Below are 14837 nucleotides of genomic sequence, written 5' to 3' on the forward strand. Positions count from 1 at the left end.
TTTGGATTCTTGCCAATGGTCACAATGGAAAGTGGCAACAAGTGTTCTCCAACTCCGATTGAAACAAAGACAGACTCTGGATTTCAACATGTTGGATGTATAGAGCAAAGCATTTCAAGGCACAATTTCATTTTCTCTCTCCTGTCAATTTGAATGCTTGGTTCTCTACCTTTATTGAGCCAAGGCACCTATTTTACATTTGAAACATAGCGCCAAATGTCACAAAAAGCATGATCTCAATTTACTCATTCTTGTGCTCACTGTGTGAAATCTGGGACTGTTTATTAATGGAAAGTGTGAATAAGAGTGTACAAAGATGTAAGTCTATTCACGTAATTTTCTCATAAATCTAGTCAAAGTGGACATAGGTGTGCCAAAAAACACTAAATGTGCATAACTTATTCTTATTAAAGTGCAATTCTTATTGCACTTTGTGGTTCAGATGCTTCAAGAAGCCACTGACTGTGCAGCAAGTTGATATTTGAAGGCGCTGGTGTCTCTGGAGTCCCACGAGCTTATTGATTGAAGCTGGTCTTTGGGCAGGCCAAACCAATGCTTAGAAGGGTAAAAAGTTGTAATTTACTCATAATTGTACATATACTAATTGTATGGACTAACAAGGGAATGACAGTGTTGTTTAGGTGATATCAAAGTGGGGCCCCTACAGTATGTAACTCATTGGGTAAAAATATTGAAATAAGATTTTCAACCATCCACTTTCTGATCCGCTTATCCTCACGAAGGTTGCAGGCTTGCTGAAGCCTATCCCAGCCGTCTTTGTGCGGTAGTGAGGGCTGCTCCCTGAACAGGATGCCAACCAATTGCAGGAAACTACTGGTCCAAAATCTGTGTGGTATAACAGATTTAGAACAGATGCCTTTTTTTCTTTCTAACTTATTTTTCATTTTTAAATGGTTGCCAACACAACTTTCAGTAATTTTGATTATGGTGCTTTTGCTCACTAAATACAACATCATAGAAGATAACAACAGCCCAGTGGACACACACACACACACACAGACACACACACACACACACACACACACACACACACACGCACACACACGCACACACACACACATATACGCACGCACACACTCACGCGCACGCACACGCACACACACACACGCACACACACACACACACACACACACACACACACACACACACACACACACACACACACACACACACACACACGCACACACGCACACACACACAAACGTACACACACACAAACACACTTAATCAGCACCTTAAAAATTCCCCAAACAGGTCATCACACATTTATAAGACAAAATAATCATAAAACCACATTTCCCAGTTGGCATTTTCAAATCCAAGCTGTTACAAATACACTTTCTCTGCAATGATACCAGACTAAAATTTCCATATTTCCGAATCACACAAATCCAAAACATCCACACCCCTCACCACCACACTTTATCAGTCTCTCTCCCTCCTCCCTGTCATTTTGTGTATCTCGATTCTCTCTTTTGCGCCATCAATCGTTTCATTTCCCAACAGATGTGTCCTAAAATCTCTACCGTCAGCTATTTTCCACTTCCATCACCCACATGCAAATGAGGATGAAAAATAAGAGCAAAACGGTGCCTTGGCACAATCGCAAATGCATTTAGTCATGCATTGACAGGATAAATATGTGAGCATGTAGCGTGATGCAAGACATGAACTCAGACATGATGCAGAAACATACAGTATTGACATCATGCATCAATACAATGGCAGGGACGTGATGAAAATGAGCAAATTGAATTTCTTGGCTGCTGTGTGGAAAACATCCGTTCCTACTTGGCTTTGTCTATTATAACAACTTAAATCCAACTGGTGGACATCTGGTTGCGCAGGAGAGATAACACCATGCCAGCCCTTATAGAAGCATTTGAATTAGTTGCTGTATGGCTTCTTCAAAAATGCAGAAGGGCCTGAAATCCCAGAAGAACAATAAACTCACATAAAAGAAGTATCCGCAAAAGAAATTCTCCCCAAGTTGACTTGGATGACATGAAGCCCAGTTCACTTGAGCTTTGGGGCCTTTAATTACCTTCTACAGCCTCTTCAAAGAAACATGTTGAGACAATTGAGACCGTCAAGTACACTGCAAGAGTAGAAAGTCAATATGTATTGAGCCTGGGCCATTAAATTGTAATCAGGTCACCATGGAGCCCCACCAATGGAGAACAAGCAAGACTTGGAAAAGAAAGTGTGAGGAGTCAAGTGTTGGAAAAGCAGACGTTTGACTTCATTGATCTGTTTGGTATGGAGTGACTCTTTTGTCAAAGCTCACAGTGAACCAATAGAGTCGATACCCAGTGGCCCCACCACTGAGTTTACAGATAATTTCGTGATGGCTCTTTTACCTGATGGGGTAGTCAGCGGCACTGAGGTTGATGAAGAAATCCCAGCTCCAGTCCCTCATGGACAACAGGTCAGCCATACTTCGAAGATACATGGTCAGGAGACTGGCACCACCCCAGATAGTGGCCATGCGCCATGGTGTCACCCTCACGTTGGGGTATTGAGCAGCTAAGGCCTTTACCTGGCGATGGAGGTAGTTGGAGCGCTGTAAAAAAAAAAGAAACAAACAAACAAAACAACAACGGCAACAAACATTTAGAGCAGAAATTTACTAAAAAGTTGAAGACTGTGAAGATGTTGTGCGTACATGTGAGACAATTAAAGGTGGTTTACTAACAATCTCCACAAATGTGAAAAGCACTGTTCACCATCTCTGCACGCTTTTAGCAAATGTCTTTGTATACGTGTATGAACAAATTCGGAAATGACGCTCTATGTCAAAGGTGTCAAAGTCAAGGCCCGCGGGCCAAAACCAGCCCACCGCATCAACTCTTTCGGCTCGCGAAAGCTAATCAAACTAGTGAAATTCCATGATGCGTGCTAAAATCCTAACCAAAATTTCATATTTTTGGATGTAAACCACAATAACAGTCATTATTCTTGACTTTAGATTAGAAAAATAGTTATTCATTGATTCGTTGTGCATTCTAGATGTAATATGTGGACGGGATTAAACATTCTAATGGCTTCCCCAAATTCATCACGGCCCTCGAGAGGAAACCATAACTACAATGTGGCCCGCGGCAAAAAATGACTTTGACACCCCTGCTCTACGTCATATTTTCAATTCCAGAATAAATTCGGGAATGGCAGTGAATGAGTTAAGAAGATTGTTTTTAATTGAATAATTCAATGGAAGTTTTCAGTGAAAACTTCCCTTTGATATTTGATTGCTCTCACGTTCACCAGAGCTCACCTGATCCACGTGTATGTAGTAGTAGTGGGACGTGTGGTAGATGGTTTTGAGGAGACGCTGTAACTGACGAGAAGCACGACCATGCACCACCAGGACAAATGCTATTCGCACTGGATTTGATGGAATGCTCTCCGCAGAGTCCTCATCCCACTGGATATTTGCATTGGCTTTCCCTGTACCAACACACACACACATACACACACACGCAAACGCACGCAAACACACACACACACACACACACATAATCATAGACCTTCTATCTATTTTATTATTTATTTGTTTTATTGATAGCAAAATGTAACAGATGGATTGTATAGAAGTAAAGGATTTAAACTACATGCTTAGTTATTATTATGGATTGATGCAAATTGTTTTTCCAAAGCACAGCTGCTAAACTATAGAAATTCACCCTCAATAGCAATTTGTCCAAATATCCATATTTTTCAAATGTTCTCAATGACATTAGCTCAGGACAATTATTGTAGTGTAGGCTGTATGTAGGTTCAGATAAAAAGGAATTGTGCAAACCCTCCTGCTTAACATAATAATTGCACCATCTTCATAATCGTTAAAGATGGCTTCAATATTTGTAATTTTAATGTCTTCATTGAATCAACCTTGTAATTGTGCACACGGTTGCAGGCTGAATCGAATGATTTGAGATTGTAGGGTGCTATCATAATATATATCTGTAACAATGGATTGAATTAGCCATTACCAATTATGTTTTAAACCGTAGTACATGTAGTAAAAACAAATGTAAACCAGATCTCAAAAGGCAAAATGTAAACTCGCCACTCTATTTTCCTGAGAAACAACTCGTAAATCCAGTATGCTATGGGGTATTTAGGCGAAGGTGGAAAAAAATCGGAATTGATATGAAAGACAGCTAACTCCATTTACAAGTATAAACCCAATGGATGCTTTGATGTGTAATGTGGTGCAGTGTTGTGGGAACACTAGAGAGCCTATCTGAGCTGTTTTGGGGCAGAAGGCGAGAAACACCCTGAACTGGTCGCAAGTCAACCGCAGAGTGCATTGAGAATGACAGTCACTGTTTTTTTTTTAGTGTTTTGGAAAATTGTCCTTGAGCGACCAATGGCCAACTTGCCTCTCATGAAATTGTTTGATTATCTTTCTTCACACACCACAAATCAAACTGTCGATGCCAGGGGGATTTCCACAATCTATGGGACTTTATATGATGACTGATACCCAGTTTTGTTGCGTCACTGATCCAGCTCTTTTTTTTTTACATGGGATGGGGGGTTCATAGTTGTTTTTGCGTGACTTTGCTGACATAGATATTTAGTACAGTAACCAAAACATACGTGCGCACTCTTTTGGGATTCAACCATATGGCCTATGTAATTTGTAGCCATGAATTTTGACGTGGAGTTTGCCAGGGCAATTTTTCACCTCAGGGGTGAATAACGGAAATTATGTTACACCCCATTTGAATTCATTATTAGTGATGCGGGATGCGAAAATGACATAAAAAAGCCATAAGACAGAAGAGGCCAGACAAATACTGTATATATATATATATATATATATATATATATATATATATATATATATATATATATATATATATATATATATATATATATATATATATATATATATATATATCACATAGATTTTTCTTTGTTTGCTCGCAGGGAGCTGGCGCAGCTGCATCACGCATTCTTCAATATAAAAAGAACTTTCTCTTTCTTTCTTTCTTTTTGTTTTTGTTTACATTTTTTAAACAATGTCATGTCTTGCTAGCCGACCACTGTTGCCTGGATTTTTTTTCTTCACTATTTGGAACAATCAGAATCCAAGCTGTAAGAGTTGGTATTCAATCATAACAGACAATCCCTAACATACAGCAGCACTGTAAAATAAATAGAAATACTATCCAACAAAGGCACTATAGAACATTTTAAGTGGGGGCGTACGAGGTAACTGTATTAGAACACTTAATTCATTTTTTGGGCACGACGGTCACTTGATGGTAGATGGCAACGGAGTTAAAAATGAAAATATAGACAGCGCATGTTTTCTTTCAAGGGGATCACATAAAAATGTCAACATGGAGTGCCAACCTAATCAGCTTGTCAGACAAAAAAACACTATGTAGGGGGCCAAATACAGGGACAATTAATACATTGAAAATACAAGCCTTGGAAGTCAAATTGTATTTTCCAAAAATGACAAAATGATGCAAGCAAATGCAAAGCAAACAGCCTCCGCCTCTCACTATCAAACACATCTGTAGTGTTATTGGCACCTCACATGACATCCTGTTGTACCTTTAAACCTTTCCTTGCAAACCTGTGGAGGTTATGATCTGACAGTCTCGAAAGCGTATTATGGACACTGATTGACTTGTCAGTCATTAAAACAAATGCACACAACATGCTGATAGGACGTGTTTGTTTACAATGTCATGTCTAAGGAGATTAATGACTATTATTTCGGGCTTTGGTCCACTCGAGCCTGTCTGTAGTGAAGATGAAGAAGGACCACAGAAGCTGTGTATTCCCAAGAGGTCATATTTCCTAGAATGTCCATCCTGACTCAACACAGTGTCTGGTCATTCAGGACCCTGTAATTACTCAGATTTAACAGCCAAGTATCAGACTGGTATGAGAAGCCTTCAACCCCACTGTTTAACAGACGTAATTTAAATTTAAGGTCCGGCAGGACGTTGTCCAAACACAATTTGGGTTAACAAATTGATTACAACTCTTATTACATTCTGACACTCCCTGTTACTTGTTTGTTGCACTTCACTCTACTTCAGAGATCCCAAAGGGGAAATATTTGTTCTTTGTCAAAGACTGAATGTTAATTACTGGCCGGCTAAGAAGGTTCACTCGTTTGTTTTACACATGGATAATTGGGCCAGTTGTTTCACAAAGGATACTGAATGTGTGCCATATGAGATAGCTGAACTAATGAGCACTACTACAGTCAGTGTGTGTGAACTTCATTTTGTTAAGCATTTGTGATTTCAGCGTTGACTCATTTTGACCCACAACAAAATAGGGGGGAAACATCTCTCCTCTTGAGCTTCAGAGTCTTCATCATTCATCATGTTTAAAGTATGGCTCCTGTATCTGCTTTCGGCCTTCTCCTGTTTCATCTACACAATACATACGTTTTAAATGCCCATTTGAGGTAGAAATAAAATTCGAGTGAATCTCAATTTCATCAATTTACAAGATCAGACATCTATGTCTTTTGAAACTAAATAAATAATGAGAAATGCATTTCCATGCACATTACCACTCTGTTGTGTTTGGAAATTTGAAAAATGAGAACACTATTTACAGTAGAAAATTATGTTGGTTTAGCAATGCTGTAATGGTTATTTAGAAATTAGAAGTCGTGTACACAACACAACCAAAATGCAACTGATCTGGATAAAAGTGAAAAGACAGTGGCTTGGAATTTGTTTGTCCATGATATGAAAAGGCCTTAGCTGAATCTGTACTTGAACACTCGTGGTGGACTGTACAAATACAGCGCTCAACAAAATTCTTCTTGTCATCCGTTTTTGTTGTTAGAGATGAGCATCAAGGCTGACCTGCTGAATTAAAGATTACAAATCCTCTCTTTTTGCATTTGTTTGTCCATTTATTTTATACGTTTACAAATTACATACTGATTGCCGGAGGATGACATACAGATGGGGTTGGTATAATGAGTCTGGCCGTTGGATGGGCCCATTGATGTCAGATAGTCAAACAGTGAAGATATTTTTTTATATCCAAATTTTTATTCTGACTTTCATCCGAAATATAATGCATTCGTCCTTAGTACAATTTTGTTTTTGTTATTGTCAAAATGACTGTTGTGAGAACAAGTCAAAAAGTAGTTTCTCAGTTTTGCACATTTACAGTTGACATCTCAGTCTGCTGACATTTTTACTGTGCTTAGAATATCTTGTTTTTTATCCTTTCACCCCCCCAGCCTACCCGCTTTCAAATTACTGCTGTGGACTGTAAATTTCCCCATTGTGGGACGATTAAAGGTTTTCTGATTCTGATTCAGTCCAATATTTTTGCAACACTTGTACTACGAATGGGCAATGATAAAAAATAATAATCCTGATTGTTTCAGATCACTCCCAAACTCAATGTAATTTCCCATTAGCATTTCAATGAGATGCCCCATTGAATTTAGCATTAGCAATGTTATAAAAATGAGGAATGTTATGCATTTGAATACACCATTTGTGAAATTATTATATCTGTTTTACAGTTAACTCCAACTGGGGCGTCATTAAACATCTTAAAGCTTGGGGCTTGCAGAATCACATACACGCTTGCTACTTAACCAACATTGTGCATTCAGGTAAAGGACGTTCCATACTAACTGGATTTTGCAGTACAAATGATTTTGTCTTTATCCTACGTTACCATACCGCGGCACGTGCAGGAGCGGAATTCTAACTGTTTACTTTGAATTTGTCGATGTTGTGACTTCTGACAAAAGCAGCAAGATGAATTGTTTTGGCAGGGCTCAAGAAGTCAGATTTTTTTTCAGTGTGCAACTACTGAATGTGGTCGCATTAGTGAGAGTGCTAGAGTTTTATTGTACCACACCAGAGGTCTTCAAGTCCAGTCCCCGAGAGCCTTCATCCACACTTTTAGATGATAGCCCATTCCAACACAGCTGATTCAAAAGATCTGCTCACCATAATTAGCAAAAGGTCCCACGATTGACACTGTGAAAAGGCCCAGCCAAGCCCTGGATCATCACAAGCCAAACCTATCATCACTAGCCAAGTTAGGATACGGAAGACAAAGAGATTGACCGTGTTCCTCCAGCATTCAATGATGCAAATATCAGATCTAACACAATTGCTAATCCAGCCAATGCTTCAAGGACGCGACACTGATCAAATCAAATTAGACAATTTTGTGCTAACAAGGTGAGGACTTGAATTGGGACGGGAATAGAGGAGGGCAGAGTAAGTGAGAAGAGAACACATTGGCTGTGAGCATGCAGGCAGGACAGTAAGACAGACAAATGGTTTAATTTAGCTGCAGTGTTGTTATCAAGCCAGCAAACAGAGAAAGGCTGTTTCTATTTCTTGGTGTCGTTGATCACGTCGGCAATTCGAATGAGGTAGTGAGTTGCTATGTGAGACGGAGACATGACACCAAGGAGAGTGTACAAAAGTTGCAATGTCCCTGTGCTTTCTTTTGTTCTCAAAAGATAGCAAGTGCCTGCTGACAAGTTGTGTTCATTCCAACACCATCTGTGTAAATATAACGGGTTGAGTTTCCTCCTCACTTGAGAATATCCCCTCATCCAAGAAAGTTGTGGAGATTGAGAGTGGCAAGCGCCAAAAGACTTCTGCCACATGCATCCATTGGAGGAATGCTTAGGTGGAGTGATAACACATACATAGGGATGGTGCTACATCAGGGCTAAGCGGCGATCATCATCCATTATCCAAACTGCTTATCCTCCGGAAGGCCTAAAATATATTGATTAATTTGTTTCTCAACTCTGTATCGTTCAACCCTCATCCCCTTTACTCCCGGGAGAGAGAAAAAAATCCTGTACCTATCCTTGATAGCAAGAGATCAGAGCGAGATGCAAAAGAACAGAGGACAATATAGACGCGGCTCGTGTGTACAGTCGACTGCGCTGTTGGCCATATCAAAGCCTGGATGTTTGGCAATATTTTTCAGGTTGCTGCAGGCTAAGAGAACTAATATTTCTTTTTGTTTCAAGGGTCTAGGGTCACAATTCAAGTCCAATGAGATTTCTAATTTAAATGTTTTTCATTGGAAATACAGTTTTGTGCGATTGTGGTCAAGGCTATTTTTTCATTTGGAAATTCCCCCAAATTACCTTCAATTGTTCTGCTAGCTGTGCAAATATGGTCTTTGTCATCACAATTAGTAAATAATAAACATCAAATGGTAAGCAATCATTAAAATTCAATGAACATTATATTGTACCACTATTCACCCAACATTCACAAAAAAATGCAAATCAGTTTTCCTATAATTTAAAGTGTGCTAAATCCTATTAGCCATTCCTAGTCAAGACTCCCAAATGATTATCATGGGTTAATCCCCCCGGCCCTTTTCCCTTCATCGTGCAAGAATGTTGCCAACATGAGGAACACATGTGGCATTGTTTGTTTGATAAATTCATAAAGAGTGGAAAAAGTCGCTACATCTTGCGACATTGTTGTAAATTCTGCAGCGCTGACGACTGCGGTCATTGCTCTTGCTCAGTGGTACCGCCAAAAGATATACACAGGAAAATAAAAGTACCACTTTGAAAATCCTAGCACCACATATTTTTTTATACATATTTAGTTTGACTTGATAAAGAATGCCACGTGGCCCACAGGCTGCATTTTGCCCACGTCTGGCCTGGAGGGAGCATGTTGGAGTGATTTTGGATTGAAAACAGCATTGCCCACAATCATCAAAACAGCAGATAATAAATTTTTGTGAGCGAATGGTGTTCATGCCTCCAGCAGATTAACAGAGACTAACAGAATACACGCCAAGGTCCAGTGAAGCTGTTCTGACAGGTGCTACCGGTGGAAAAAAATGCTACCTATGCTGTTCTTTGTTGGTCACCGGTTTGTTGTAGTCCACTGATATTTTTGTCAGGCTTCACCACCGGACACCATCCATCGCGGTGCAGCAGGCCACAACAGCCCTAAGGCACAGCGACATTGTGGGACACGTCCAGCTAGGAGGAAGGGGCTTTGCCCTTACAAACAAACCACCTTGGCGTAAGGTCTCAACATCGGAAAGAAGGAAAATGGTGATGGAAGAGCTGCGCCGCCAAGAGGAAGTTGAAAGAACTGCGAAGGCTGTCTCGCTTGCCAAGCAGGGACAATGGATGAGGTGGGAAGGCCTGGAGAAACAAAAGCTCAGCTGGAGGGATCTCTGGGAAATGGAGGCAAGCAACATCAGCTTCATCGTAAGAGCTATCAATGGTGTGCTCCCATCTTCAAAAAAATCTCCACCAATGGTATGGCGAAGATCCAACATGTGACCTCTGTCCAACTCCAGGAACTCTCAAACACATCCTGATCGGTTGTAACATAAGGCCTCACACAAGGCCGCTACACCTGGAGGCACAACCAGGTCCTGAAGAGTTTGGCAGTTGTCCTTGAGAGCAAGAGGAATACCATCAACTCCTTGCCCATGAGAGCCACCACTTGCAGCACAGCACCATTGACTTTTATCCGAGAGGGAGAGGAAAAACCCAACCATCCTCCTGCAAAACTAGAGGTTCGACAGCTATCCAGGTCTCGGGATTGGAAGATGCGGGTTGACATTGACCAGCAATTGGTTTTCCCAGCGGAGATTGCAGCCACCACTCTAAGCCACCACGCTTCTCTGCAGCACCGGAGCGCCGCAGGGAACAGTCCTGGCTCCATTCCTCTTCACCCTCTACACCTCGGACTTCAACTACAACACCCCAACCTGCCACCTTCAGAAGTTCTCTGACGACTCAGCTATTGTCGGCCTCATTACAGAGGGAGACGATAGGGAGTACAGGGGACTGACAAAGGACTTTGTGGACTGGTGCCAGCAGAATCACCTCCAGATCAACACTGGCAAAACCAAGGAGCTGGTGGTGGATTTCTGCAGGAAACAATCGTCACCTGCACCATTGAACATCCAGGGTTCGGACATTGAGAGGGTGACCTCCTACAAGTACCTGGGTGTTACTCTCAACAATAAACTGGACTGGACAACAAACACGGATGCCCTAATCAAAAAGGGACATAGTCGCCTCTTCCTCCTCAGGAAACTGAGGTCTTTTGGAGTTCAGGGGTCACTCCTAAAGATTCTATGACTCTGTGGTGGCATCAGCCATCCACTATGGCATTGTCTGCTGGTCAGGCAGCATCACCACCCGGGACAGAAAAAGACTGGAGCGCTTTGTCAAGCGGGCCAGTTCTGTCGTGGGCTGCTCGCTGGACTCTCTAGAGGAGGTGGGCAACAGACGGACGCTAGCTAAACTAAAAGCTATGACGGACAGCCCCTCCCACCCCCTCCTGCCCATCCTGACAGCTCTGGGTAGCTCCTTTAGCCAGAGACTATTACACCCGCGCTGCAAGAAGGAGAGGTACCGCCGCTCGTTCCTACCGACTGCTGTCAGGCTTCACAATTCCCAATGATCACATGTGAAAAAAACAAAAAAAACTGGACACTTGTAAATATGGGTTGTTGCAATATATCTAAATGCATCTCTTGATTCTGCACTATGTACAGTCTTGTTTATAGAACGGTTTTTGCACATCTACATTTGCACAGTATACAGTTGACATTTTTATTTTGTTATGCTTAGAATATCTTGTTTTCTATCCTTTCACTCCCACCCCAACCTCATCCCTCTTCAATTGCTGCTGTGGACTGCAAATTTCCCCATTGCGGGACGAATAAAGGTATTCTGATTCTGATTCTGATTCTGATTCTGATAAGACCAGACTTGGTGCTCTGGTCCACTTAACTCAAGGCTGACTACATCACAGAACTCACAGTGGGAAAACTCAGTTGAAGAAGCCTATGAGCGCAAGAAGCTGCGCTACACAGAATTCGCAGTGGATGCGCAACAGCGAGGATGGAAAGCCAAGGTCTAGCCCATTGAAGTTGGATGCAGAGGGTTTGTGGCTGCCTCCACCATCAAGATGCTAAAAGACCTGGGCAACCATGGACAGGCTCTGCGGCTCACAGTTAGATCACTCTCCGAAGTGGCAGAAAGAAGCAGCCACTGGATCTGGATGAAGAGGGCTGTTGGGCTCATAGGTCAGCAACCTAAGACCCCGCCCCCCACCAGCTTCTCAACATGTGATTGGGCATGGGACACAAGCGCGGGCGTGATCAACCTGTCGCTGGCCGCCATCGATGAGGGTGTCTAGTGATGAAAGGCCGAGACACCCAATGATTCTTTGGAGCACTACTGATGATGTGTCCCAAATTCACAACCTTGCCATCCCTGAGGCACAGCTCCCACACCACTCTCAACATCTAGGCTAAATCTCATGCGAGGACTATCCATTGGCACAAATGGACAGAAGAACATCATGTCCAGTGTTTCATAATTCTACTGATATTTTTGCCAGACTCCACCACCGGACAAAAGGTGAAAAAAAAACAAGTGTAAATATTTCATTGTTTCCTGGTTTGAAAAAGAAAGACACACTTTGATTTGTGGCCAGTTTGAATCACAAACACAAGACAATTGGAAACAATTCGGCAAGAATACAAACAACGTTCCCAATTTTCTGAAAATCCAATTTTACACACCCATACACACACACACACACACACACACACACACACACACACACACACGCACGCACACACACACGCACGCATGCACACACACACGCACACATGCACACACACTCCCCCAGACACAAATATTGTTGGCTTCCATGGGGGCATCAATTAGTTAGCAAAAGTCCAGAATTTGTTCATTTAATCTCAAGAATACTGGCCAGAATCAAAATACAGTAAAGTCTCGTTATATCGATATCGGTTATATCGATAGTACCGCTTATTACGATACTATTTCTATGAACGCAAGGAGAAAATTACATGCGCGCAGGATCGGATATATCGATAGTCCAGTTATATCGATATTTTTTTCGGACTCCCGAGAATATCGATATAACGAGACTTTACTGTAGTAATAATTATTATTGTTGGATATCTGTAGCCACATAATAAGAAAACCAAACTGTTAGTTGTGATGAAACTTCGTGGTGAATCTTGCCGTCGCTAAATATTCCAAATATTAAAATTATAGTATGACAACTAAACTAAAATGATGCACCCCATCTCCTCCGCCAAAATGAAATGAATAAACAAATTAAAGGTACCAGTAATCAAATAAAAAAAACAATTCAAAACAAAATCAAAATAACTACAATGAAAAATCCAAGAATATTATAATGGTGGTCAGAATATCTTAGTGTGGGTGTGTGTCACATAGATTCAAACAAGAAATTTACGACCACAAAATACACATATATTTCCCAAAGTCACCTTCTAAAGGGCAGTAGCGCGTGACCTTCTCTGGCATTAACTGGCCCTCCTTGTGTCTGCAGTAGACTTCAGCAATCTGCTGCCGGCAGTCCTTGCTTTTGGCTCTGGAAAGAGCTGAGATGGCTTCCTTCCCACTGATTTCACACTTGGGTGGTTGGTCGTAGGTCACCTCCAGGGTCGCTGCAGTCGCCTGCCTTTTGTGGGGGTGCTGATGCCGGTGTTGGGCCTGGTGTGAGGCACGATGCCAAGGCCCTCTTGCAGCCACACCTTGACCGCCGGGCCGCGAGTTATTGGCGACCGCCAACGGCTGGTGGCTTAAAGGCAGCACTTCATTGGAGCTGCGAACCAGGCTGGGAGAGTTGTCACGCCAGATGTGCTGCTGGCCGCGACCTTTCTCCTGCAGATGCTCTCGCTGCTGCCTCCTGCCGGTGGCCTCGACGTTTTGCCGATGCGGCTGCGAGCGGGCACCAAAGTTACTGTTGTCTATGTTATCAAAGTCTTTTGGAACAGAGTTCTCATTGTTGCTGTCCACTCTGCTTTTCTCCTTCGGTCGATGGGAGTAGTAGCCGTCCTGGAAAGGTTGGAGAGGCGAGAAAGGAACAGGAACGGGTGTTAAATGGTGAAGGATACTAAAAGCAGAGCCACGTTTATAAGAAAGACACAACATCAGAAGCGAGTGAACACAGTGCAGATCATATTGTGCTTTAACAGTCTATGTCGCATGATTGAGTGGGCAAAAATGCACTGAACTGCGTGGCATGAAATTAAGTATTGTAGGTATTGAGTGGGCGGAATACAAGGAGCAAATCAACTGGAGGTGACGCAGGGCTGTGAGGGCTCTGTTGCTCCGTGCCATCATCAGATTAGCCCGGTTTCAATTAAAATCTCCCGCAAACGGCCCCAGCTCACCGTAAACAGATTACCCAAAGGGGATAAAGGGCCAGAGTATGACTGTGGGTTTGTGTGGGTGTTAATGCGTGAGTGTGCGCGTGCGTCCATGTGTACAATTCTTTTCACTTGAAGCCACCGAATAAGAAACTGTACTGTGGCATGTGACAGGGAAGTCAGTGTCATATGAGATTGTGTGCGCGTGTGTGACTGAATCAACAATTTATCTTTGAAGCAGAACAAGTTGAAAGGCGGTGGGGGAGTGCACAAAGAGTGTCATGAGCAAATGTGGGGATCACAAGACGAAAGAGCGCTGACACAAGGCTTGACTTGCTCTCCCAGGAAGCACTGGCCTGTTGCAGCAAAATGTGCTACCACACGTCAGACGGTACATAAAGGAAGCTGCCTTACTGCTACATCAATGTTGCACACCTTGCTCGACACACGAGGGAAGGTGGGGGGAGTAGAGGAGGTGCCAGAGCAAACAGCAGCTGGGGGAAAATAGACCTCACAACAACAAGGCTCCCTGATGTGCTTCAGCATTTACAAGACATGGAAAAGAGGCACCAAAAGAGTTGGGGGAGAATGCGCTTATGTATAACAGAAGAGAACCA

General features: G+C 42.4%; 1 protein-coding gene across 1 annotated transcript in view; it reads right to left on the reverse strand.

The window, feature by feature from the left end:
• Positions 1-14837, reverse strand: part of xylt1 (xylosyltransferase I) — an 84951-nt gene that overhangs the window by 27261 nt on the left and 42853 nt on the right. Inside the window, exons 2-4 of the mRNA XM_089006075.1 lie at positions 13336-13906; positions 3296-3468; positions 2382-2584 (exon numbers count right to left, since the gene is read on the reverse strand). Coding sequence (XP_088862201.1) covers positions 2382-2584; positions 3296-3468; positions 13336-13906 — 947 coding nt within the window. The remainder of the gene's footprint in view (positions 1-2381; positions 2585-3295; positions 3469-13335; positions 13907-14837) is intronic.

This window comes from Hippocampus bargibanti, linkage group LG10, assembly GCF_051943395.1.
Source record: "Hippocampus bargibanti isolate YZ-2025 linkage group LG10, ASM5194339v1, whole genome shotgun sequence".
NCBI lineage: Eukaryota > Metazoa > Chordata > Actinopteri > Syngnathiformes > Syngnathidae > Hippocampus > Hippocampus bargibanti.